At 42.8% G+C, this 24,409-nt stretch overlaps 1 protein-coding gene and 1 long non-coding RNA gene across 2 annotated transcripts in view; one reads left to right on the forward strand and one right to left on the reverse strand.

The window, feature by feature from the left end:
• The window catches only part of LOC148142157 (uncharacterized), a 48,082-nt gene extending 37,234 nt beyond the window's left edge, over positions 1-10,848 (reverse strand). The window contains exon 1 of the long non-coding RNA XR_015752140.1: positions 10,605-10,848. This is a non-coding gene — a long non-coding RNA (uncharacterized LOC148142157). The remainder of the gene's footprint in view (positions 1-10,604) is intronic.
• LOC122563600 (proton-coupled zinc antiporter SLC30A2-like) lies at positions 8,764-23,580 on the forward strand. The gene is made up of 8 exons (XM_087976793.1): positions 8,764-10,662; positions 13,511-13,719; positions 14,773-14,919; positions 16,974-17,127; positions 19,014-19,206; positions 20,228-20,333; positions 22,164-22,298; positions 22,905-23,580. Exons 1-8 carry the CDS (start codon positions 10,592-10,594, stop codon positions 23,048-23,050), a joined length of 1,161 nt encoding a protein of 386 aa, XP_087832919.1. The 5' UTR covers positions 8,764-10,591; the 3' UTR covers positions 23,051-23,580.
• Positions 23,581-24,409: the final 829 nt, after the last annotated feature.

The following is a 24,409-nucleotide window of genomic DNA, read 5'->3' on the forward strand; positions in this document are numbered from 1 at the left end:
TATCTGGGTAAGAGATATTAGAGCTCGTGACTAAGAAGAAGTAGTTTGTTTTCAGAGTCTTCTTAAAGAAATGTATCAGTGCACATTTCAGAGAGAAAATCTCAGATCATTAGCAGTTGAATTTGATGCAATATCTCAGCAAACATATAAAATCACAAGACAGCTTTACATCGGATTAATTGTATAATGGAGCAGATCTGGTAGAATAGTTGCTGTCTTTATCTTTCTCCCACTGACTTCAGGCACGTTCTTTCACACGTGGGCGGCACAGTGGACACAGTGGTTAGCACTGCTGCCTCACAGCGCCAGAGACCCGGGTTCAATTCCCGCCTCAGGCGACTATCTGTGTGGAGTTTGTATATTCTCCCCGTGTCAGTGTGAGTTTCCTCCAGGTGCTCCGGTTTCCTCCCACAGTCCAAAAATGTGCAGGTTAGGTGAATTGGCCATGCTAAATTGCCCGTAGTGTTAGATGTAGGGGAATGTGTCTGGGTGTGTTGCTCTTTGGAGGGTCGGTGTGGACTTGTTGGGCTGAAGGGCCTGTTTCCACACTGTAAGTAATCTAATCTAAAGAGTAAAGAAAAATTAAAATTCGGGGGTACATTTGCAAACCCTGACTGTTAAGCACTTAATATTTACAAGGCTTTATACTATATTTGATAATGAAGAGTTCTTTGAACTTAGAGCTTTGTGGATAATGTGGCCTGAGTCAACAAGGGAAAAGATTTAAACAACTCTGTGTAATTCTCAGTTCATGGAACTTTGCATTGTTGAAATGATCAACATAGCTAAATTAAAAGGGGAAGTTAGATAAGCACGAGGGAGAAAATGAAGGGCAGAATGATATGCTGATAGGGTGAGATGATCTAGAGTGGGAGAAGGCTAGTGTGGAACATAAATACTGTTGTTGACCACTTAAGCTATATGGCTTGTTTGTGCTGCCAATTTAAAACATTCTTTCATTCACGATTGGAACTCTCATCCATACCTTTGTTACCTCTAGATTCAATAATAAAATGTTTTCTTAGCCAGTCTTCCACCTCTCACTGTTAGTGATTTAGATTTGTCCTAAACTGTTTCCATGTCCCAACTTGCTCCAAGTGGAGTACAGTCATTACTGAGCTGGTCGTCCTTGATTTAAGACTTTCATCTTGTTTTCGAATTCCTTCAGGGGCTTCATCCATCCCTATCTTTGAACCTTTGGAATTCTGTATTCTAGAATGTTGTGGAAGCTGAATCATTGAGATTAAAGTAGACATTGAAAGATTTTCAGATATTAAAGAAATCAAGGGATATGGATTAATGCAGGAAAGTGACATTGTGGTAGATGATCAGTCATGACCTAGTTGAATGTCAGAATAGGCTTAAGGGCTTAATTACATACTCTTGCTCTTACTTTCTACATTCCTATCACTGTAACTCCTTGCAGCACTACAACTCTCATGAGATTCATATTACACTAGTAATGAGACTTCAAAATGTACTCATTGTCTATAAAGAGTCAAAAAGTGTGGTGCTAGCAAAACACAGCTAGTCAGACAGCATCCAAGGAGCAGGAGAGTCGACGTTTCAAGCATAAGCTGTTCCTAATGAAGAGCATAGGCTCGAAATGTTGACTCTCCTGCTCTCGGGTGCTACTTGATTGGCTGTGCTTTTTCCAGTGCCGCACTTTTTGACCCTGATCTCCAGGATCACTTTCCTCACTTTCTCCTCATTGTCTATATAGTACATTGAGATTGTTAAAGGTCATGAAAGGCACTATACAAATGTAATTTTTTTAAGGTCTCTGTCTATTCTCCTCCAATTCTGAACTGTAGCTGGTACCTTTAGAAAAACAAATGCTAAAATTAGGCATAGTAGTAGGCCATTCTGCATCTCAAACCTGCTCCAAATTCAGTAAGACCATGATGGATCTGTTTAGTCTGCATTTCCACTTACACTGATAACCTTTCACCCCCTTGCTTACTGAAAATCTATCTGCCTATAAAATATTCAAGAAAACATTTTTAAAAACATTCAAGAATTCCAGTTCAAACAACTTTTGGAGAATAGAGTTCCAAGTCTCATGACCCTCTCCGAGAAATAATTTCCTTTTCCCTCTACCTTAGGTCGGTGGGATTCCTGATTTAGAAACAAGACCGCAATTTCCCCCCAAACGTGATTGACGATGCTCTCCACCGCATCTCCTCCACTTCCCGCTCCTCCGCCCTTGAACCCCGCCCCTCCAATCGCCACCAGGACAGAACCCCACTGGTCCTCACCTACCACCCCACCAACCTCCATATACACCGTATCATCCACCGTCATTTCCGCCACCTCCAAATGGACCCCACCACCAAGGATATATTTCCCTCCCCTCCCCTATCAGCGTTCCGAAAAGACCACTCCCTCCGTGACTCCCTCGTCAGGTCCACACCCCCCACCAACCCAACCTCCACTCCCGGCACCTTCCCCTGCAACTGCAAGAAATGCAAAACTTGCACCCACACCTCCCCCCTTACTTCCCTCCAAGGCCCCAAGGGATCCTTCCATATCCGCCACAAATTCACCTGCACCTCCACACACATCATTTACTGCATCCACTGCACCCGATGTGGCCTCCTCTATATTGGGAGAGAGGCCGCCTACTTGCGGAACGTTTCAGAGAACACCTCTGGGACACCCGGAACAACCAACCCAACCACCCTGTGGCTCAACACTTTAACTCCCCCTCCCACTCCACCAAGGACATGCAGGTCCTTGGACTCCTCCATCGCCAGACCATAGCATCACGACGGCTGGAGGAAGAGCGCCTCATCTTCCGCCTAGGAACCCTCCAACCACAAGGGATGAACCCAGATTTCTCCAGTTTCCTCATTTCCCCTCCCCCCACCTTGTCTCAGTCCCAACCCTCGAACTCAGCACCACCTTCCTAATGTGCAATCTTCTTCCTGACCTCTCTGCCCCCACCCCGGCCTATCACCCTCACCTTAATCTCCTTCCACCTATCGCATTTCCAAAGCCCCTCCCCCAAGTCCCTCCTCCCTACCTTTTATCTTAGCCTGCTGGACACACTTTCCTCATTCCTGAAGAAGGGCTCATGCCTGAAACGTCGATTCTCCTGCTCCTCGGATGCTGCCTGACCTGCTGCGCTTTTCCAGCAACACATTTTCAGCTTAGAAACATAATTTTTACATCAGTTGTCAAGACCCCTCAGAACCTTTCTTGTTTCAATCAAATCATTTCTTACTCGGCTAAACTCCAGTTGATAAAAGCTTGTCTAACCTTTCCTTTTTTTCAACCTGCAAATTCTAGGTATAAGTCTAAAGAAATTTCTTTGAACTGTTTCCAATGCATTCATAACCTTCCTTAAAAAAGATGGACTAATGTTGTGCATGATAGTGCAGGTTTGGTCTCACTTGGATATCTGAAGTAATAACATCCCTACTTCACATTTAATTCCCCTCACAATAAATGATACCTTTTTTATTTTCCAAAATTATTTGCTGCACCTGCCCACTAAACTTTTCTAATTGATACACTAGGACTTCAGGAACACACTATTCAGAGTTCTCAAATCTCTCACCATTTAGATAATAATAAGACCATTAGATATAGGAGCAGAGTTAGGCCATTTGGCCCAATGGGTCTGCTCCTCCATTTGACCATGGCTAATATATTTCTCAATCCCATACTCCCTATGACACTTGGTCCCCTTGCTAATCAAAAACCTATCTCTGTCTTAAAGATACTTAATGAATTGGCCTCCACAGCAATGAATTCCACAGATGAACTACTCTTTGACTGAAGAAATTCCTCATCATCTCAGTTCTAAAGGGTTGCCTCTTCACTCACATAATATGCATCTTTTTTATTCTTCCTGCCAAATGAAAAACTTCACACTTTCCCTCACGATATTCCATTTGCTAGATCTTTTTCATTCACTTTACCTATCTATCCCCACTTGTAGGCTCCTTGTGTCCTCTTTGTACCTTACTTTTCTACCTTTGTATGTGTAATCAGCAAATTTAGCAAATATGACTTTGGTTTGTTCATCCAAGTCACTTACATAAATTGTGAAACATTGAGGGCCCAGCATTGATTTCTGTGACACACACTCATGACAACTTGTCAACCAAAAATTACCAAGTTATGCCTCTGTTTCCTGTACAATAGCCAATCTTTATTCCATGCCAATATGTTGCCCCATCCACTACATGATTTACTTTCCGCAAAAACCTAATGTGACCTTCTGGAACTCTAAGTATTGTATATGCACCAGTTCTCCTTTATCCACAGCAGATGTTGCCAATTGGTTAGACATAATTTCCCTATCATAAAACAATGGTGACCCAGTCTATTTATCTTGATGTTATCAAAGTGCCCTCTTATAGCTTACTTAATAATAGCTTGTAAAACTTTGCCAATGACAGGTGTTAAGTTGACTGGCATGTAATTTCCTTATTTTTAGTCTCCCTGCTTTTGTGAATGAAGGAGCTACATTTGCTATCTTCCAATCTTTCCAGAATCTAGTGAATGTTGAAGAATTAAAACCAATCTATCCATTTCTCAGTCACCCTTTTGTTGAAAGTCTCTAAGATGTAGTCTAGTAGGAACTGGGGACTTGTCATTTCATAATTTCAACAATTCGCCTCAGTACTAGTGATTGTAATTGTGAGTTCCTCTCTCCCTCCCACTTCCTGATTTGCAGCCAGTTCTGGGATGTTACTTGCATCCTTTATAGCAAAAATGCAAAAAATCAAATTCACTTCACCTACCATATCCATATTTTCGAGCAATAATTTCCCAGACTCACTTTCTACAGGAACAATTCTCAGATTGTTAATGTCCTTCCTTTTTAAATAGCTATAGAAACTCTTACCATCTGTTTTTATATTTCGAGCTGACATTTTCTCAGACTGATCTTTTTCCATCCTTACGTGTCTTTTAGTCATTTTTTGCTTTTTTTACATTCTGTCCAACCATCTGACCTGCTACCACGTTTTAATTAAATATTTTTTCTTGAACTTCTTTGGTTAACGATGGATTCCTCCCTCTCATTACCACACCCAGCTCACTGCACCATTTGCCTTGCTATTCTGCTATGGAGCTTTGTCACCATCCAGTTCAATGTGAGCGTCTTACTACTTCAGTGTCCCCCTGAAAAAAAACTGTCGAACCACCCCAGATCCCGACTTGCTGCTCCACCGTGAGCTCATCTCACTGCCCCACTCTGATTTTTTTTATTTCAAAAAGATACTTTATTCATAAAATAATTTGATGGCCTGTACAGTTGGACATGCCATACATATGTAAACATTCCATTTGTTTGCATACCGAAACAGAGTAATCATTCCTATTTACAGGTCTGTACGATTACATTTTTAGCTGAGGCATCAGCAGAGCCCAAATGACTGCGTGGGCCCCCTGTTCTTCTTCAGGCAGGCAGACGTTACACGGTGGTCTTTCTCCACTGCGCCTTGGCGGCAGCTGCCCCAAGCTTCAGCGCATCCCTCAACACGTAGTCCTGGACCTTGGAATGTGCCAGTCTGCAACACTCAGTCGGGATCATTGCTGCCAGAAGAGCACAGCAATTCAGGCAGCATCCGAGAGCAGCAAAATCGACGTTTCGGGCAAAAGCCCTTCATCAGGAATAAAGGCAGAGAGCCTGAAGCATGGAGAGATAAGCTAGAGGAGGGTGGGGGTGGGGAGAAAGTAGCATAGAGTACAATAGGTGAGTGGGGGAGGAGATGAAGGTGATAGGTCAAGGAGGAGAGGGTGGAGTGGATAGGTGGAAAAGGAGCTAGGCAGGTCGGACAAGTCCGGACAAATCAAGAGGACAGTGCGGAGCTGGAAGTTTGAAACTAGGAAGAGGTGGGGGAAGGGGAAATGAGGAAGCTGTTGAAGTCCACATTGATGCCCTGGGGTTGAAGTGTTCCAAGGCGGAAGATGAAGCGTTCTTCCTCCAGGCGTCTGGTGGTGAGGGAGCGGCGGTGAAGGAGGCCCAGGACCTCCATGTCCTCGGCAGAGTGGGAGGGGGAGTTGAAATGTTGGGCCACGGGGCGGTGTGGTTGATTGGTGCGGGTGTCTCGGAGATGTTCCCTAAAGCGCTCTGCTAGGAGGCGCCCAGTCTCCCCAATGTAGAGGGAGCAACGGATACAATAAATATATTAGTGGATGTGCAGATAAAACTTTGATGGATGTGGAACACTCAGTTGGGGTCAACTCCTTCAGCTGGAAGATCAACAAGTTTCGGACGGCCCAGAGAGTGTCCTTCACTGAGTTGATGATCCTCCAGGCACAGCTGATGTTCGTCTCGGTGTGCGTCCTGGGGAACAGGCCATAGAGCATGGAATCCTGCGTCAACAGCGCTGCTCAGAACGAACCTCGACAAACACCACTTCATTCCTCTCCAGACTTCTTCTGCGTAGGCACATTCCAAAAGGTGTGTGACAGTCTCGTCCCCCCCGCAGCCGTTTCAAGGGCAGCGTGCGGTGCGGCTGAGAGTCTGGGCATGCATAAAGGATCTCACAGGCAGACCCCTTCTCACCACCAGCCAAGCCATGTTTTAGTGCTTGTTGGAAAGTTCTGGCGATGAGGCATTCTGCCAAGACAGTCTGCTCAGGGAACTGCTCGATAGGATCCGCCCTTTCCTTTTCCCGAAGGGTCTCAAGGACACTAGGTGCTGACCACTTCCTGATGGACTTGTGGTCAAAGGTGTTTTTCTTCATAAACTTCTCCATGAAGGACAGGTGATACGGAAAGATCCAACTACTCGGAGCGTTCCGCGGCAGCGAGGCCAGGCCCATCCTTTGCAACACTTGGGACAGGTAGAACCTCAGTACGTAGTGACACTTGGTGTTTGCGTACCGGAGATCTGTGCACAGCTTGATGCAGCCACACACAAAGATGGCCATCAGGGTGAGGGTGGCATTGGGTGTATTTTTTCCCCCATTGCCCGGATCTTTGTACAGCGAGTCCCTTCGGACCCGGTCCATCTTTGACCTCCATATAAACTGGAAGATGGCCCGGGTGACTGCAGCGGCACAGGTTCTGGGAATAGGCCAGACTTGTGCCACGTATAATAGCAATGACAGTGCCTCACACCTGATGACCAGGTTTTTTCCCCATGGAGAGCGACCGTAGCTTCCATCTGCCCAGTTTCTGCCTCACTTTGCTGATACGCTCCTCCCAAGACTTGGCGCACCCCCCAGCCCCCCCAAACCAATGCTTTTCTTTTTATTTCAAAATATACTTTATTCATAGAAATAAATCTTTGGTACTTGTACAATTTGTCATGTCGTTCATAGATATATACATTGCTGTCTTAACATTACAAAGAACAGATTGAATTACTCGAATTTACAGTTATCCTATTTACAGTTCCCTTTATTAACCATCCAGTCTCTTATTATTTAGCTGTGGCTTCAGCAGAACCCACCTACTGAGTGGGTGCCCTGTTATACTATAGCAAATGAACCTTTTTTAATCCCAGTTTATGGGGTTACCGTTGTCCATTTGACTGTCCTGTCTCTGGGGAAGCTGTCTGCATCCCCATGGTGAGCACGAACTGCTGGACTCTCGCTGGGCTGAGGTAGCTATCCAGGCTCTCACTGTGGTCATTTACCTGCTCTGGAGTCATTGAGCCAAGGCAAGGGTCTGCACTGTCCAGTTCTGTGTCTGACAATGGGACTGTCAGAGGATCGCAGCTCTCAGTTGTCTGTGGTTGTGGGGCAGTGGGTACCCCCTGGTTCTCACTGGGTGGAAGGTGGACTTCAGGGGGTCCATTGTTTCCTGGTTGGGAGGAAATTCCCTCCTCTTTATCTACGGCGCTCTGTCTCTTCTTCTGGTGGTGACGACATTCTGTGCGCCTGTCTTCCCCATCCGAAGAGCTGGCCGTCCCTCCCTCGTGCAGCTGTCTTTTCCCCCTTTGCTGGGAGGCTTTGGGGGCCTGGCCGGATTTTCTCTTCCTGTTTTTAACAGGTATCCACTCCTCTGCCTGCTCGATTACCTTCTCCTCCATTGCTTCCATCTGCCCAGCTAGAGCTAGGATCAGCTGCTGTGTCTCTCCGCTGGTTGCCACCTCTTCCACTCCGGCCTGGTCTTCTTTCTGGGTGCCACCAGACTCTGTTTCCCTGCTGTCTGGGTGCACATTACTGGTCTTTGGGGGTCCACGGCTCACATTGCCACCTCCAGCCATCTGTGTGTAAGTGGGGCCCCCTGTCTTGGGCAGGTCTTGTACATGTGGCCCGCCTCTCCGCAGAGGTTGCAGTTCTTTTCTTCCTGACAGTCCTTAGACAGGTGACCCTCCCGTTTGCAGTTCCTGCAGATGGTCACCTTGCAGTCCGCCGCCATGTGTCCCGACTTCCCGCAGGTTCGGCACACTTTCGGCTGCCCTGCATATGTCAGGTAGCCTCTGTTCCCTCCAATTGCGAAGCTCGAGGGTGGGTGGAGAATGTTCCCATCGACCCTCAGAGTCACCCTGATCTGCCGCTTACTGATCCAGATCCCAAAGGGGTAGATCACATCGGTGGCTTCTCCCTCAACTTGGACATACCTTCCCAGGAAGGTCAGGACATCAGCCACTGGAACATAGGGGTTCTACACATGGATTGTAACAACCCGATTCCTCTGTGCAGGAAGCACACACAATGGGGCTGCCGACAAGATGCCAACAGCGGCTCCCCTTCCTTCTCCTTGAAGACCTTCAGGAGCTGTTCGCACTGCTTCACACTCCTGAAGGTCACATCAAAGTAGCCTGCCCCCGGGGAAATCCTGCAGGCAGTACACGTCCGCTGCAGCAAACCCACAGCATCCCAGCAGTACCTTCTTAATAAACAGGATGCGATCCACCGGTGTACGACCCTCTACCTTCTTCACAGTCACCCGGACTGTGTTGTGAACCCCCTGCCCAGGGCTGGGGGCAACTGTTGAGGCCATAGCTCTGAGGTTGGCTGGTCCCTGAATTGGCGTTAGGCCGAAGCCAGCATGAAGACCCACCAATAGCAGGTCAGCACAACCAAGCGATCCTCCAACGTCCAATCACGATCCAGCGATGATCTCCACTAGCTCTGATGACTCGCAACTCGACCCCTGTCCTGATAAGAACAGACACTTGATCTTAGCCCCCTGAACCAATGCTTGGCTCCCTGCCTTTCCTTAGCTATGTGAAAGTAATCAAAAGTCACCATTGTCCCAGAGGACCATAGGGCTACTCTCTCACCACAAACAGATGGATTGTGGTGAGTTTGGCTCGAGGGTCACCACACCTCAGGTGAGGGGAGAGATTGAGAATCACAGAATCCCTACAATGTGGAAGCAGGTCATTTGGTCCATCGAGTCCACACCGACCTCCGAACAGCAACCTATCCAGACTGACATCCTCTACCCTATCCCTGTAACCCTGCACTTTCCACAGCTAATCAACCTCATCTGCATATCACTGGTCACAATGAGCAATTTAGCATGTCCAATCCACCTAACATGCACATCTTTGGATTGTGGGAGAAAATCCATCGAGACCCAGGGAGAATGTGTAAATTCCATGCAGACACCAGAGGGGTCAAATCAAACCTGAGTCTCTAGCGCTGTGAGGCAGCAGTGCTAACCACTGAGCCACCGTGCTGAGATGGAGTAATCTCAGCTTTCATTATAACCTCAGCTAATGTGGGAATTGAGCCCATGGTGTTGACATCACCCTGCATTGCCAACTGACCACCCAGTCAATTGAACTAAAACTTACAATCCTGAGCATATTAGGTTGGCTGAGTGAAATCACCCAGGATCTACGGTGCTGCACATCGGATAACCATTTGAAAAGGAAGACGTTATTGGTTCTGCAGTTGTTACGACAGCTCTGACTTGAATTCTGATGTCTACCTGCAGCATGCCTGGACAGTGAGTGCGCCCCCTACAGTTACACAAACGTACACTCCTCAGCCAACTTCCTCACCTGACCCTAAGCACTCTAGTTACAGTCCCGCTTGGAGAAATGCAATTTGTTGTTGAAATGTGAGAAATTTTCCTTGCTTGGGCAGACCGTACAAACACAAGTCAAATGAGCAACAGCACGTAAAACTAATTTATCTAATACTAAAAATCACAACACCAGGTTATAGTCCAACAGGTTTATTTGGAAGCACTAGCTGTCGGACCTGGTGTTGTGTGATTTTATTAACTTCGTCCACCCCAGTATCTCCAAATCATTATCTAATGCTATGAGTTTGGGATTAAATTTCACATTAACAACCCACGTTGGTGAAATAAAAATGCTACTTTGGAACACGCTTATCGGTAAGATTTCAATTTTCAGGAGAATTTGTGATATTTGCACAGCTCGCCCCTTTCTTTGCTTTACAATTGTTTCCAAGTTTGCCCCCGAGTTTCCCATTTGCACACGGGGAGAGCCGGGTTCAGCAGTTCCACACGGTCCGAAACTCTTGATAAAAAGATGTCAGAGCACACGTCCCAGGTCTCCTGATCACTTTAAACCCCCCGCAGGGGAACTTTGCAGCTTTGTACTCAAGGTTTCCAGCTCTGGGAACAGTCCCAAGTGGGATTGGGAACTTGCCCCAAACTACGAGATCTCGCCTTTATTTTTCAAGTTGGAAAAACGATGGATGAAATACCTGAAACGTCTCCGCTTCTGAAGAACTCGCTGGCCCCGGGGAGCAGCCGATCCGCCGGGTAAGTGACAGTCAAACATTCGCCCGCCTTCAACATCATCTCTTTGCCTTTCGTCCCGGGTTGCCGTGGAATTCAAAAACTCCTCGGACATCTGGTGTTTGGGTGTGTGTTAGAATTCCGTGTTCCCGGGTCTGGTCACTAACTGGGCGAAAACTGCATTCTCAGTGTTGCCCAATAAGGGAGGCGAAAGCGAACCTCCTGAATAGAAGTAAAATACCGCGAATGGTGGAGATTTGAAATTTAAAAAAACCCAGCGAGTACTGGAGAGGCCGACAGAATTCACGGCTCGAGTCCCGTGACTTTGCAGAACTGCCATACCTACTGAATTTGTCCAGCACTTTATTCCCCATTGGGATGGCGCGTGTTATTTGGAAATGGTTATTAGGTAAGAGTCAAATTTGTGATGCCCATTTGCAGTTCGATAGCTTCCTGCTCCGAGACATTGAAGAGCCACATAAAGGAAATTGAACAAACCAGTAACGGGGAATGAAAGCATCAAGAAAGAAAATTGGGCAAACAGCATGGTGGGGAGTACAGGGAAATACAGGTGAAAGGAAGTAAAGCTAGGACAATACCAAGCTGTACTTTTAAAAGCTAGTAATTGGAGAAGTGAGGGAAAAGGCTTACATTTATATAGTGCCTTGCATGATAGCACGAGGTCCTGCTGAACTGACTGCCATGTTTCTTACATCACAGCAATGCAGATAAGCAAGATCCCACTAGCAACAAATGTGGTAATGATTGAACAATCTATTTTTGTGATATTCCTGGATTTGAACAGCAGCCTGATGTCGTTCCAGCAATGTGTCTTTGCTGAATTTACAGGGGCTTGTTGACACAGAGCACCCTCTGCTCTGATGCTGACCCACAAGCAAACAGGACAACAGCTTTCTAGGATAGGGGCTAATAATGTTTGTCCCCATCCAGGCAGTGGAACTTGGTGTCTGTGATCTCAGCTTTCCCTGTTATTGGACAAACACTGTCAAGACTGTGCGATAGTGTATGGCAATCACCTCACATTAAAATAATCTAGACATTGGCATTTCAGTAATATAATATTGGTGGTAAAGCAGTTGAAGATATTGAGTGGTCATGACAGTGCAATGTTAAAGTATTTTTTTATTGAAATATTGCTTCTGGCAGCAGGAAGAACTCTTCTCTGCTTTGAATTAGTGCAATGAGATCTATTGTGTTCATCCAAATGCCCAGGCTGAGCCTTGGTGTAATGTCTCATGCAGAACAACACCTCTGACAATGCACTGGAGTGTTAGTCAAGATTTTGTTCCCAAATTTTGAGTTAGGCTTGAACCCACACCCTTAACCCCACTGATAGTGGCCCCTGAGCCAAGATTTAGAAATTAATGTTTCGAGAATGTTGAGATCAACAGAATGAATCAGTGAAAATCTCAACACCATGCAGGTAAAGAACAGGGTTGATCATTCACCTTTGGGTGATCAACTGGCAGAATGTGCTGTTTGTTTGGCAATATAGGTAGCCTGATGTTAGACTTAAGTCTGTCTGGCAAATTGCAGGGCATCCCCAGTGCCATGGGGAATGAAAGCAGCAAGGTGGGCTGTCTCAAGAAAATTAGTTAGACATTTGTTTTGAGTTTTATTTAATGCAACCAACTCCAACCTAAACTGGCAATGGGGATCTGATTTACATCTTGGGGCATAATATTGAAAATGCCAGAAGTTTGAGGCAAGCAGTACTTTGAGAGTGATAAACTGGGTATTAGAACCCTTTCAAAATGAAGAGTGAAATCAGGAACAGTAGATTGCCTCAGCAGGCCATATTTGCAAAATTTATCAGTATTGGAATCAGGCTTTTTAAGTAAGGTTTGGAGTAATGCGGGGAAACAAGATATTGGATTAAAATGTTAGAACTGATAGAGTATACTTAAGAGAGAAATCAGGAGGGCAAAAAGGGGACATGAGATAGCTTTGGCAAATAGAATTTAAGAGATTCAAAGGGTTTTTACAAATATTTTAAGGACAAAAGGGAGAATGTTAATTTCAGCTCATATTATATTTGGTCTAATTCATACTGATTTCATGAAACTAACCTGTGTGGGTCAGATGATCCCTGTGAGGAGAAAGTGAGGTCTGCAGATGCTGGAGATCAGAGCTGAAAATGTGTTGCTGGAACAGCGCAGCAGGAAGAAGCCCTGAAGAAGGGCTTATGCCCGAAACGTCGATTCTCCTGTTCCCTGGATGCTGCCTGACCTGCTGCGCTGTTCCAGCAACACATTTTCAGCAGATGATCCCTGTGGCCATTTTGTGTTAGTGTTTTGAGTTCCTTTTTTTTAGAAGATGTTTCCTTCCATGTAAGTTCCAGGTGTCAGATCAGTGGAAATTTAGATTAGATTACTTAGTGTGGAAATATGCCCTTCGGCCAATTAGTCCACACTGACCTTCCGAAAAGCAACCCACCCACACTCCCTGACATTTACCCCTTCACCTAACACTACAGACAGTTTAACATGGCCAATTCACCTAACCTGCACATTTTTGGACTGTGGGAGGAAACTCACGCAGACACGGGGAAAATGTGCAAACTCCACACAGAAAGTTGCCTGAGACGGGAATTGAACCCAGGTCTCTGCTGTTGTGAGGCAGCAGTGCTAACCACTGTGCCATCGTGCCGCCCAATTGATGATCAATAGTTTGTACTTTATAACATGATGACACCATTGATTAAATTTAGTTTCCATCAGCTACCATGTGGGGTGATTTGAACTTGGAGCATTAGTCTGGCTCTCTGGATTACTAGTACAGTGATGTTACTACTATATTGCCATTTCCCTTCATTATATTTATAGGTTTTGTTTTCCTCTTTGGTTTATAGCACTTCCCTGGAGCACCATGAAACCTTTTCAACCAAATTACATGGCAGTCTGAAACGTATGGACCCTGTCCTAGAACAACTGGAGCCTGGGCATTGCCATTCCAGCCAATCCTCTGGAGATCATAAGGAAGTGGATAAAGAGAATGCCCGTAGGAGGCTATATCTAGCTTCTGCTGTTTGCTTGATCTTTATAATTAGTGAAGTAATAGGTAAAGAAGGAAACAACAACTTTTTATTATCATGGATATTTAACATCCTCAGCATACTTTATTGATAATTTTTGAAGTGGGGCCACTGTGGTAATGTGGGAAATGCAGCTGACAGCAAGCTCGCACAAACAGCTATTTGATAATTGCCAGATGGTATTGGTTGAGATATGAATATTGACCAGAACAGTAGCCATAATTAACCCTTGCTCTTTCAATAGTACTGCATGAAATAACTTCACAGAGGCTGGTATCCCATCACCAAGTCATCCTTTGTTTATATGTACATAGCACTTGACACTTGTCTGGTAATCTTTTTACTTTCACTGATGTAATATACATCAGTTTAACGTTGTATCTATCTGAAAAACAGCACTTATGTTAGTGTAGCACACTCAGTATTGCATTAAGAATATTAGCCTAGATCAGTGTCCTTGTGCCTGGAATGTGAAATTAATCCAGGACCTTCTAACTTGGGTGAGGGTATTATCCTCTGAGCTGCGGCTACTTTTCTACAAAAGAATGGAAAGATATTTTTGTCGCTGTACATCCAAACATTTCAATTCTATGTTTGATTTGAAACTAGTGTTAATTGGGTTCTGTTAAGGAGAATACTTAAACCAATACATTTTTGAAAATAAATTCCTTAAACCAATTCAAATTTGAATCGGAAATTCCTGGCATTGACGTTGCTGAGTCGACCATGCCCATGGTTGAACTGTCATTGCAATCAGCCTTGGTGTATTTGGGAAGGATAATTTGAAATCATCCACAGTTTTCACTCTTCACCATTTCTAATGGCAAAGTGCATATGTACAGAACAACTAGCCCATTAAAACTTCTTAATCCCTAAAGCGTGGTTACTTATGGTACATTGGTGTCAGAATTATGTCCAGAAACGGGAACCTTCTTCAGAAGAGATGGGGAGAAAATTAAAATGGAGTAGGGGTATTGTGCAATGGTATTGTGGTAGCTACTCAGGATGTTGGAATAAATAGGGATGATATTGAAATCCTTTGTTCTGATCCTTGCCAACCATTTATCCTTCTTATTCAGGGGGATACTTGGCGCAGAGTCTGGCTATCATGACCGATGCTGCTCATCTCTTGACGGACTTTGCCACCATGCTTGTCAGCTTGTTTTCACTGTGGATTTCTTCTCGGCCTGCAACTAAAACCATGAACTTTGGCTGGCATCGCTCAGGTGAGACCAGACTGGGTATTTATACATAGACGTGGTGAGAGATCGCTCATCAGTGTGAGTGATTGTATGTTTCTTTTGTTTACATTTATTTGAGCAAATCAGCTTTTAATACAATCCACTCTGTGCTTTTCCTTTTCAAAGATATCCATGATTCCTGGGGTGCGAATTGCTTAAGAAATTGCAAAGTGACATGTTGTGAATCCTGGAAACATGGGAAACCCTTTGTCTGAAAGGGTCATATAGTCATAGAGATTTACAGCATGGAAACAGACCCTTCGGTCCAACCCATCCATGCCGACCAGATATCCCAACCCAATCTAGTCCCATATAGCATTAGTGAAGACAGAAACAAACATTCAGGTTGACGGTCATTTGTCAGAACTGGAAGTTGTTAGAAATGTCACAATTTTTAGGTAAGGGCAAAAAAGGGTAAGGTGACGAGGACAAAGGTAGAAAAGGATGAATAGAAAGTTCTGTCATAGCGGATATTAAACAACAAAAAGAGATGGTGGTGTAGAGCAAAAGGGGATTAATCAAGGCATAGATAAAGAAATAGGAGATTGATTGATTATAGAGAAACTATTAATGGTGAATCCTGAGGTAACTGAGGTTCATTTTGAGTGCTATGAATTATCTGCCATTTTCTGTGTCAAATCCCATTTGATTTGAAATATCTTTGTTGTTTTTATTCTTCCTGCTGAAGTTAATTATGAAGACTAGCTTTGCTTGGGGAGGTTTTACATGGTATTTGTGAGGGTGAGGGACAGCATTGTGGGTTTATTAATGAAAACTGAGCCAAACCGCCAACATGTATGTGTCTGAGACTATGGGAATGATTATCTGTCACTGGCATCTTTTTTCCTTTTCTGTAGCCAGTAGACCTCAATGTCATATCTGCAGCATTGCAGAGGTTCCTCATTATGCAACATCCTAAAGGTTTGTTTTGCAGAATTTCTCCTTTATCTAAAACATGTGTCCCAACTGTAGCCTTGTGGCTTTCTAGTCTTGATATCATTGTCCATTTGCAATCAGCTTGACTTTCTAGCTTGCTGCAGACAATGACAGATGCTTATGCAGCTGAAGTCTAGGTCTGATAACAATATTTAAATTAGACAGGGTGGATGCGCAAATGATCTTTCTCTTGGCTGGGGGTGAGGGTGGGCTGATGTACAACCAGAGGGGAACAGCTCTCAGAATAAGGGACTAGCTGTTTAGGATTGAGATGAGGAACTTCCTTACCGAGAGAATAGTGAATCTTTGGAAATGCTGTATCCCCAGAGGACAGCAGAATATCAGTCATTGAGTTTGTTCAAGAATTGATTTCAAACAGTAATGACATCAAGGGATATATAAAGGCAAGGGTGTAGTGGCATTCTCACTAGACTATTAATCTAGAAATCCAGGTAATGTTCTGGGTTCAAATCCCACCATGACAGATGATGCAATCTGAATTCAATAAAAGCAAATCTGGAATTAAGAGTCTAATGGTGACCATGAAACCATTATTGATTGTTTCAGAAAAACCCATCTGGTTCACTAATGTCCTTTATGGAAGGAAACAGCCATTCTTACATAGTCTGGCCTACGTATGACTTCAGGCCCACAACAATGTGGTTTACTTAAAACTACCCTCTAGCAACTTAGGGGTGGACAATACATATTGCCCGAGCCAGTGATACCCACCATCCCATGAATAAGTGAGAAGTTGCGTTGAGGTAGATGATCAGCGATTGTGTGGAATGGCACAGCAAGTTTGAGGTGCTGAATGGTTTGCTCTTGCTCATATGTTTCTATGAATACCATGAAACCACAGCAATTCCATACATAAGTTATTGTGACAACCTGACCCTCAGCTTTCCAAGATATGCTGGCAAGTTATTTCAATCTAGTTACTGGAAGGCTTTTGTTAAATCTGAGATTTTTGTACTTGCTTACATTCTATTTAGTTGAGACTGGAATCGCTATCTGCTAGTATAGTAAATTAGGATTTACCTGTGCATGTTCTGCCCAATTATTTTATACAAATGACCTCTCTTCTTTTTGGTGTCCTGAAGAGATTCTAGGAGCTCTGGTCTCTGTGTTTTCCATCTGGGTGGTGACAGGTGTACTTGTCTATCTGGCGATTGAGCGACTCATTTCTGGGCAGTACGACATTAAAGGTGGTGCCATGGTGATCACCTCAGGAGGTGCTGTCGCAGTAAATATTTTGTGAGTATCCTCTTATGTAAGTAGCATTTTGTTACTTTTTATTTGGCCTTTCTCCGCTCCTGTCAGGAAAGCCCTGACTCTTGGCAGGATGTAGTCTCGATGAACACTAGCCACCATTCAGCAACTTGTTTAATTGTCCACTTTTTTTGTCATTGTCTAAATGCATTTCTTTCTGCCTGTTACTTCAGGCATCACTGATTACCATCAGGATGAAGACATGACTGGGTAATAGATGTTGATGCAGTGGTAACATTATTGGACTAGTAATCCAAATGTGCTGGCCAGTGCTCTGGGAGATATGGGTTCAAATTAAATTTGTTTAATTAACAAATCTGGAATATGAATCCTGTCTTGAGAATGTTGACCATAATAACTATTGCTGAGGATAAGAAGACTTCCATTTGTACCTGGTTTGATTTGCATGTGAATCCAGACCCACAACAATGTAATTTTTTCTAACCTACCCTCTGAAATGGCCTCACAAACCATTTCATTTGAGTCAATGAGGAATGGGCAATGCATGCCGGGAAAATTTGAAGCTGGATTTGTGATTTTTACTAGGAGTTACTGGGTAGAGATTAGGAACAGTAATACAACAGATAATTTGCCAATCTTGCTGAGGCCAGGGATATTGAGAACAATTCCATCATTTCCGTTGTCACAGAAGTTAAGAGCTATTGGCAGATTCCAATACTTGGCACTATCCTATTAGTCACTATCATGCAACACTTTAAAGGAATCGCCTTAGGAACATGAGAAATGTTGGACCAGAAAGACTTTGATTGAGCTTTTCTTCTACAGTTTCAAGAATACAATGATACAGAGTTGTTGATAAATCATAACAATTAATCTCAGTGAGTCCACAGCAGACCCAAAGAGATGAGTTATACTGTGAAGTTCTTCAACATCCTACTTCATCAGCCAATCACTGTTGAATTGCTAAATGGAATGGTTGGATAATATTGGGGAACCATTTGATTTCAGGTTGAACTTTGCCTTCTCCTACCCTCTGCTGTATTAGTGATACCCGTTGCACTATTCTATAGGAAGTTGTCAACATGCTTCTTGGTATCTGCTCTGGTCAACGTGAGTTTCAACAGATCTCTGGATTTGACTTCATCATTACAGAAAACCCTTGGGTTGGGGATGAGTATGTGTGTATGTTTGGGGCTGGGGAAATTGGGGTGGGGGGGGGGGGGGGGGGGGTGGTGTTCATGCAAAACTCTAGCCTTGATCAGCGGCAGGTCACAGATTCATACATCTACCATGAAGAAGGACAAGGGTAGCAGACATAGGAACACCACGACCTGTCAGACCCCCTCCAAGCCACACATCATTGTGACTTGGAACTATTTTGCTGTTCTTTCATTGTAGCTAGTCAAATTTCTGGAGTTCCCTTCCTAACAGCGCTTTGGATGTGTACCTTCATTTGATAAACTGTAACGTTTCAAGAAGGTGACTCACCACCATCATCTTAAGGGCAGTTAGGGATGGTTAATAAATGCTCACCTTGTCAGCAATGCTCACCTTTTATGAATGAATATTTTTAAAAGCTATACATCTATCCTGGAGTAAACATCGGGAGGGATCACTTGTAACAATCAAGATTGGAAACCCTGCCTGATCTTTTATAAAATGCCCTCCCATTTTATTCCAGTTGTATTGAAAACAACTGTAGTAAATGTATTCTCCCAGCTCAGATGTCAACAAAATCACAACATGAACAAACTTTTGGTGCTGTCTGTATGTGGAACTCAGTACAGTACTTGGCTATCATCCAACCTTATCACATGAAATTTTGTGTATATACTGAAACTTAAGTCTCTGCTACACACCCAATTATAAATTATCTTTTTTGCCTGTTCCTAACACTACCTCCCCCACAGAATGGGCATCATTCTTCATCAGTCTGGTCACAACCACAGTCCTGGCAGCACAGGAGAGGTCAGATCACATGATATCGAATCCAATGCCAATAGCCACATGAACCCCAGTGTACGAGCTGCCTTCATCCACGTTGTAGGAGACCTGTTACAAAGCATCAGTGTTCTAATTGCTGCCTATATCATCTACTTCAAGGTACAGGAACAGTCTTTCAGTAACATGGCTTTTAAAGGGAATACATCTAATTTTGTAAATGGGCATTTTGGGGGGGGGGGGCATGTTGTAGAATGAGTTTTTTTGGATCTTCATCTTGGCACAGGCTATACTTCTAAGCTACTTTTGAACAGCATTTATTCATGGGCTGTAAGGAGGGTAAGGATACAGGGTGACATATCCTGCACTCAATAGGTTCCAGCCTAGCAGAGTATGAGTGTGTGATACTGAGGTTACAGTTCCATCACAGCTTACTTCTGAGGCTCATCTATAAGGTCATTAAATCCTATTTCTACATGTTACCAAATATGAATGCATTTCTTTAGGTTTTGTTCCTGCCCCGATTGTTCCCCCTACTCAAATAGCTTTTTAACCCATGTTCAATACTTTAGGAATGATAACTGAAAATGTTCAAAAAAATGGAGTAATAGACAAGTTTTACACTCCTGTGTTTTTTTTCCTCCAGATGGCTATTAGTAGTCTTGAGATGACTAACCTTTAATTCCTGGAAAACTATGGACAATCATTGGAGGATTGTTAGGGGTGGGAGAGAGAGAGTCCTAGTAAAGTGTCCCCAAGGTGCTTTAGGAGTGACTTTCAACAAATTTGGCACTGAGTTGTATTTGAAGAGATGGTCAAGGACATGGAATTTAAAAAAGCAGAAGAAAGATGAGGTTTAGGGAAAGAATTCCAGACCTTGGTGCTTAGACAGCTGAATATGCAACTGCCAATTGTATGGTGAAGGAATTTGAGCATGTGTCACACTGTATTCTTTGTTGCATTTTACTGCAATTAGCTCTTAAAATATTGAGATTTACTTCATGCTTAAGCTATGTACTTGGATTGATAATATTCCTGTTCATACAGGAACCAAGGAATCAGAGATCCCTGAAAAGAACACAACTGATTTTCTGTTAAACTTCATAATCTCTGAGTGTGAAGGGATATTTAAACATTTGCTCACTGCATTGGAATAAGTTTTTTTTGTTTCATTTGTATTTAGCCTGAATATAAAATAGTGGATCCAATCTGCACTTTCCTCTTTTCCATTCTTGTTCTGGGGGCCACCATCTCCATTCTGAGGGACGTTCTCTGCATATTAATGGAAGGCAAGTAATTAACTGTGGGGAGAGCTGACTTTAAGGTACAAGAATGGACCTGGGACACTTAGACTAGAACAAAATGTTGATAAGATAAACTTGAAGCAGAACACTATTCTACCTTCAAAGAGGAAAGGATTTGGGTACAATTCAATGTATGTTCTCTTTGAAAGAGAGGGCAAACAAATCTAGAGCTCTCTGGATGGAATAAAAAGGTAAAAATTAAAATAAAGAAGTAAAAGTATGCTTATGACAAGTGTCCAGTTGAAAATGCAATTGAGAATAAAAAAAATACAGGTATTCAGTGGATAAGTGAAAAGCATATTAGAGAAGTGAAGCGTCATTTTTGAGAAAACATTTGGAAGTCTGGTAAAGAGCAGTTAAGAAAATACTCAGCATCCTCAGCTTTGCAAATGCATCTTGCAGTACAAGAGCAAGGTGGTCATGCTGAATTTTTGCAAGACAGTTGTTAGGCATTGTGCATTGTGTACATTTTGAGTGCTATACTATAGGAAGAATATCAGTGCATTGCAGAAAAGATTTACATAAATGTTTCTAGGAATGAGAAACTTTAGTAAGGGATAAAATTGGTGAATTTGGGGTTCGAGAGAAGAAGGCAACGAGATCTAATAGATGATTTTAAAATCATGAAGGAATCTGGATAGACAGTGTAATGGGAAACTGTGTAAGAGGATTGAGGCAAAGGTGGCATAGATTTAAAGTGAATTGCAAATTGTAGAAATTGTCATGTGAAAAATATTCTCTCTTTTGGTGAGTGGTTTATGTCTGGAATTCACTGCTTGGAGGTGTGGTGAGGGCAGAGTCAATTGAGACATTCAAAAGGACATTAGATGCTTAAATGATTAGAAACAACATGCAAGGGTATAGCGAATGGCATTAAGTTATAATGATCATTTGATAGTGGCTGCAGACATGATGGGCTGAATTGTCTTGGCGAAGTTCAGTGATTTAACATTTTCATCTGCTGAGAAAACTTAAATGAAGGTGCAGAATGCCACAGTGAAGAAAGCATGGGAACATATGAAGCAAAAGAAGAATGGTCTTGCTTAGCTTTCTGAAGCCTTTGAATTTGGAAAGGTGTGAAGAGTAAGTGAGTTGACAAATTGGTGATGGTGGAGGAAAGAATCAGTTTCTATAGGAAATTATATTGTCAGTTTGAGTTCAATGGAAAGAGGTAGAATAAGAACTATGAAGAAATATTTAAAGCAGTGGGAGGCCATATAAATGTTTTCTAAGACATGTGTTTATGCAGCAATTAGAAATATGGTGTGCACAGAACAAAAATTTATACCAAGCAAAGTTCTCTTTAAGATGCACAGCTGTGCTGTCACTTGAAATCTGAAAGGGATTGCACAATAAAACAAGCCTGTTGTGTATAGAAAAAAGTAGGTGAGATAGTAGCATTGATTTTGAAGAGTTATAAGGGTGTTGACTGGGGGGGGTGAGAGGAAGAGTGGGGGGGAGGTGTAAGAGTTGGGGAGGGGAGGAGGAGGAGGAAGAGGAAGTGAGAAATGCTGGAACTAAAGTTCCCAGTGGGGATGACATTTGTTTTCCTTTGCATTCTGCCAATGCATGGGAGATGTTTTTGAGCCTCTTTGAGTGGGAGACAAGGGTTTGAGTCTTGGCAGAATTTGAGATATGCAGTGAGTTAAAGTCAGTTAAGATGTAGTCTTGTCACAATAGGAACTAAGACACGAAAGCAAGGCATGTAGAGATATTCATTAGTTGTTGGGGAAACAGTAAGGTTGAAAATAAGAGCACAACGTGTTCATTGACGCTCATCATTCACACTGAAACTCACCACTGCATTTTTGACAGGAATTCCAAAAGGAATGGATTTTAATCAGGTTAAAGAGTCTCTCCTATTAATTGATGGGGTGAAAGCGATGCACAGCCTCCACATCTGGGCACTGACCATCAACCAACCACTGTTGTCAGTCCACATTGCCATCAGTAAGTGTTAATGTATTTTGCTTTTGACATGGATTGCTCTAAGTATTTTAAAGCTGTATTGGCCATGGCTCACTCTCTTCCCCCTGAGTGGGATGGTTTTGGGTTCAATTCTGGTACTCACAATTCAAACTAAAAGTGTCAGCACAGGGGTGTGTTGTACTGTCAGTTTAACATCCCAAATGAAAGATGACATCTGGGTCCCATTGGAGCTCTTGGGTGAATGTAAAAGATTTATTGGCATTATGAGAAGAGGAAGGGAGTCCTCTTTAGTGTCCTGTCCAATATTTATCCTACTGACAATCTCACTAAAACATAATTCTAGTTATCACCAAATTGGTAGACACATGTTAAGATTTTTCAGCACACAGCTGTGTTTCACAATCAATCTTAAACCGAGAATATAAGGCAGGCCCACAATACTCCCTCCTGCTTCCATTTATAAAATGCCAGGCCTGCAATTTAAAGCAGAAATGACATTTTTTCGAACTAAGATTTTAGCATCACAGTGTATGCACTTCAGATAAAGATCAAGATTCCATTTGCCTTTTTTTAATTTCTTCCCTTTTTTTGCTCGTTTTTGTGATTTGTGAACTTTGTTTCTTGCAGATGAGGATGCAAATGCTCGGGAAATATTGGCTGAAGCTAACCACATGCTCCACCACAAGTTTGACTTCCATTCCATCACTATCCAAATAGAAAATTATTCTGATGATATGGTCAATTGTAAGGAATGCCAGGAGCCCAGAGATTAGTTCCCATCAGTGCAAGGAGTTTCTCTAATCTGTATGTCTGAGAGAGGCATGATTTGAGTTCATTTCTTGGGGAATCACATCTGGAATGAGTTGTGTACAAGAGGAAAGATAATGTGTAAAGTTACCTTACTGCTGTCTCAACCAGAGCCCAGCCATTGTGTTGACTGGTTTGTGGTGTCCTTTAGTACAATGTAAGATTAAGGCTTTTAAGACATTTTTGTGTAGTTACAAAATGAAACTTGACCATAAATGTATCAATTGGATATTCATCTCCCACCAGCAATATTGTTTGCTGGATGTATCAATGTCTTCGAGGAGAATGGTTGGGAGAGAGAACTTCATCTTTGAATTGAGATAATCAATTTTCTTGAATGTAATTTTAAAAAGATTGGTCTGACCTTTATTCCTGGTGCTGGGAAACCAATATTGACAATTTTGTTAAAATAAGTTTATTGTTTAATGTTTCTGGAATTGTCTATATCCATGTTCTTCATATTTATGAAACAATACTTTAATAAAAATTTTGCTAAACAAAAATAAACATTTGTTGAAACTTTGTATTTCAAAATTGTATGCCAGATTGAGTCTTTTGCCAGTATCCCTAAACAGATCTAGAGACCGCTTGAAGAAATAATGTTTTACTCTTCACTATAAATGAAGGTGCACTGCCTGAAGAGTGTGATAGAAGCAGATTCAAGAAGTTTTTAAAAATGAAATGGATAAATATGGGGGAAAATTTGATAGAATGATCTGAAAAGAACATTAGAGTGAGCCTAGTGACAGTTCCTTCAAAGTCCCAACACCGACATCTTGGGCTGGTCTCTTTTTTCATCGCTCTATGAATCTAATTGGTGACAATTGTCTCCTGACAAGCATGAATCTTGCAATAGGAGTTGAGCGTGTACACCATATACTTCTTATTTTAGTGTACAATATAGTCTGCAGGCGAGATAATGCACCAGAAAATAATCTGTGTTTATGTTAGGAGTGATTTAATAAATAAAACCGAGCTCTTTTGGTTGTTGTGATAGTTGACCAAAAGTTTAGAGAAACTGGTTTTGAAGAGAAAGACCTGACCCGCTGTGATCTGCAGCATGTTTTTGTTTTCAGGCCCATTCAAAGGTTGGATGTAACTTTTGGGTGGAGGAATAGACAGTCTGTTATCCTCTCTTTTCACAATCCTCTCTACCTGGTGGAGATAGTCCATGCTGATTCTAGTAGTACACTTTTAGCACGATCGGTAGGCACCGGCAGGCCCGTAGAGAGTATATTAATGACAATATTATTTATATAATTTACTTGTTTCCTTTATTCACCGTATAGGATTCGATAAGCTTTGCCTCTCTATAAAGGAGACGT

Source organism: Chiloscyllium plagiosum, unplaced genomic scaffold (genome assembly GCF_037043375.1).
Source record: "Chiloscyllium plagiosum isolate Xiang-an unplaced genomic scaffold, Cpla_swu_hap1 HiC_scaffold_30, whole genome shotgun sequence".
Taxonomy (NCBI): Eukaryota; Metazoa; Chordata; class Chondrichthyes; order Orectolobiformes; family Hemiscylliidae; genus Chiloscyllium; species Chiloscyllium plagiosum.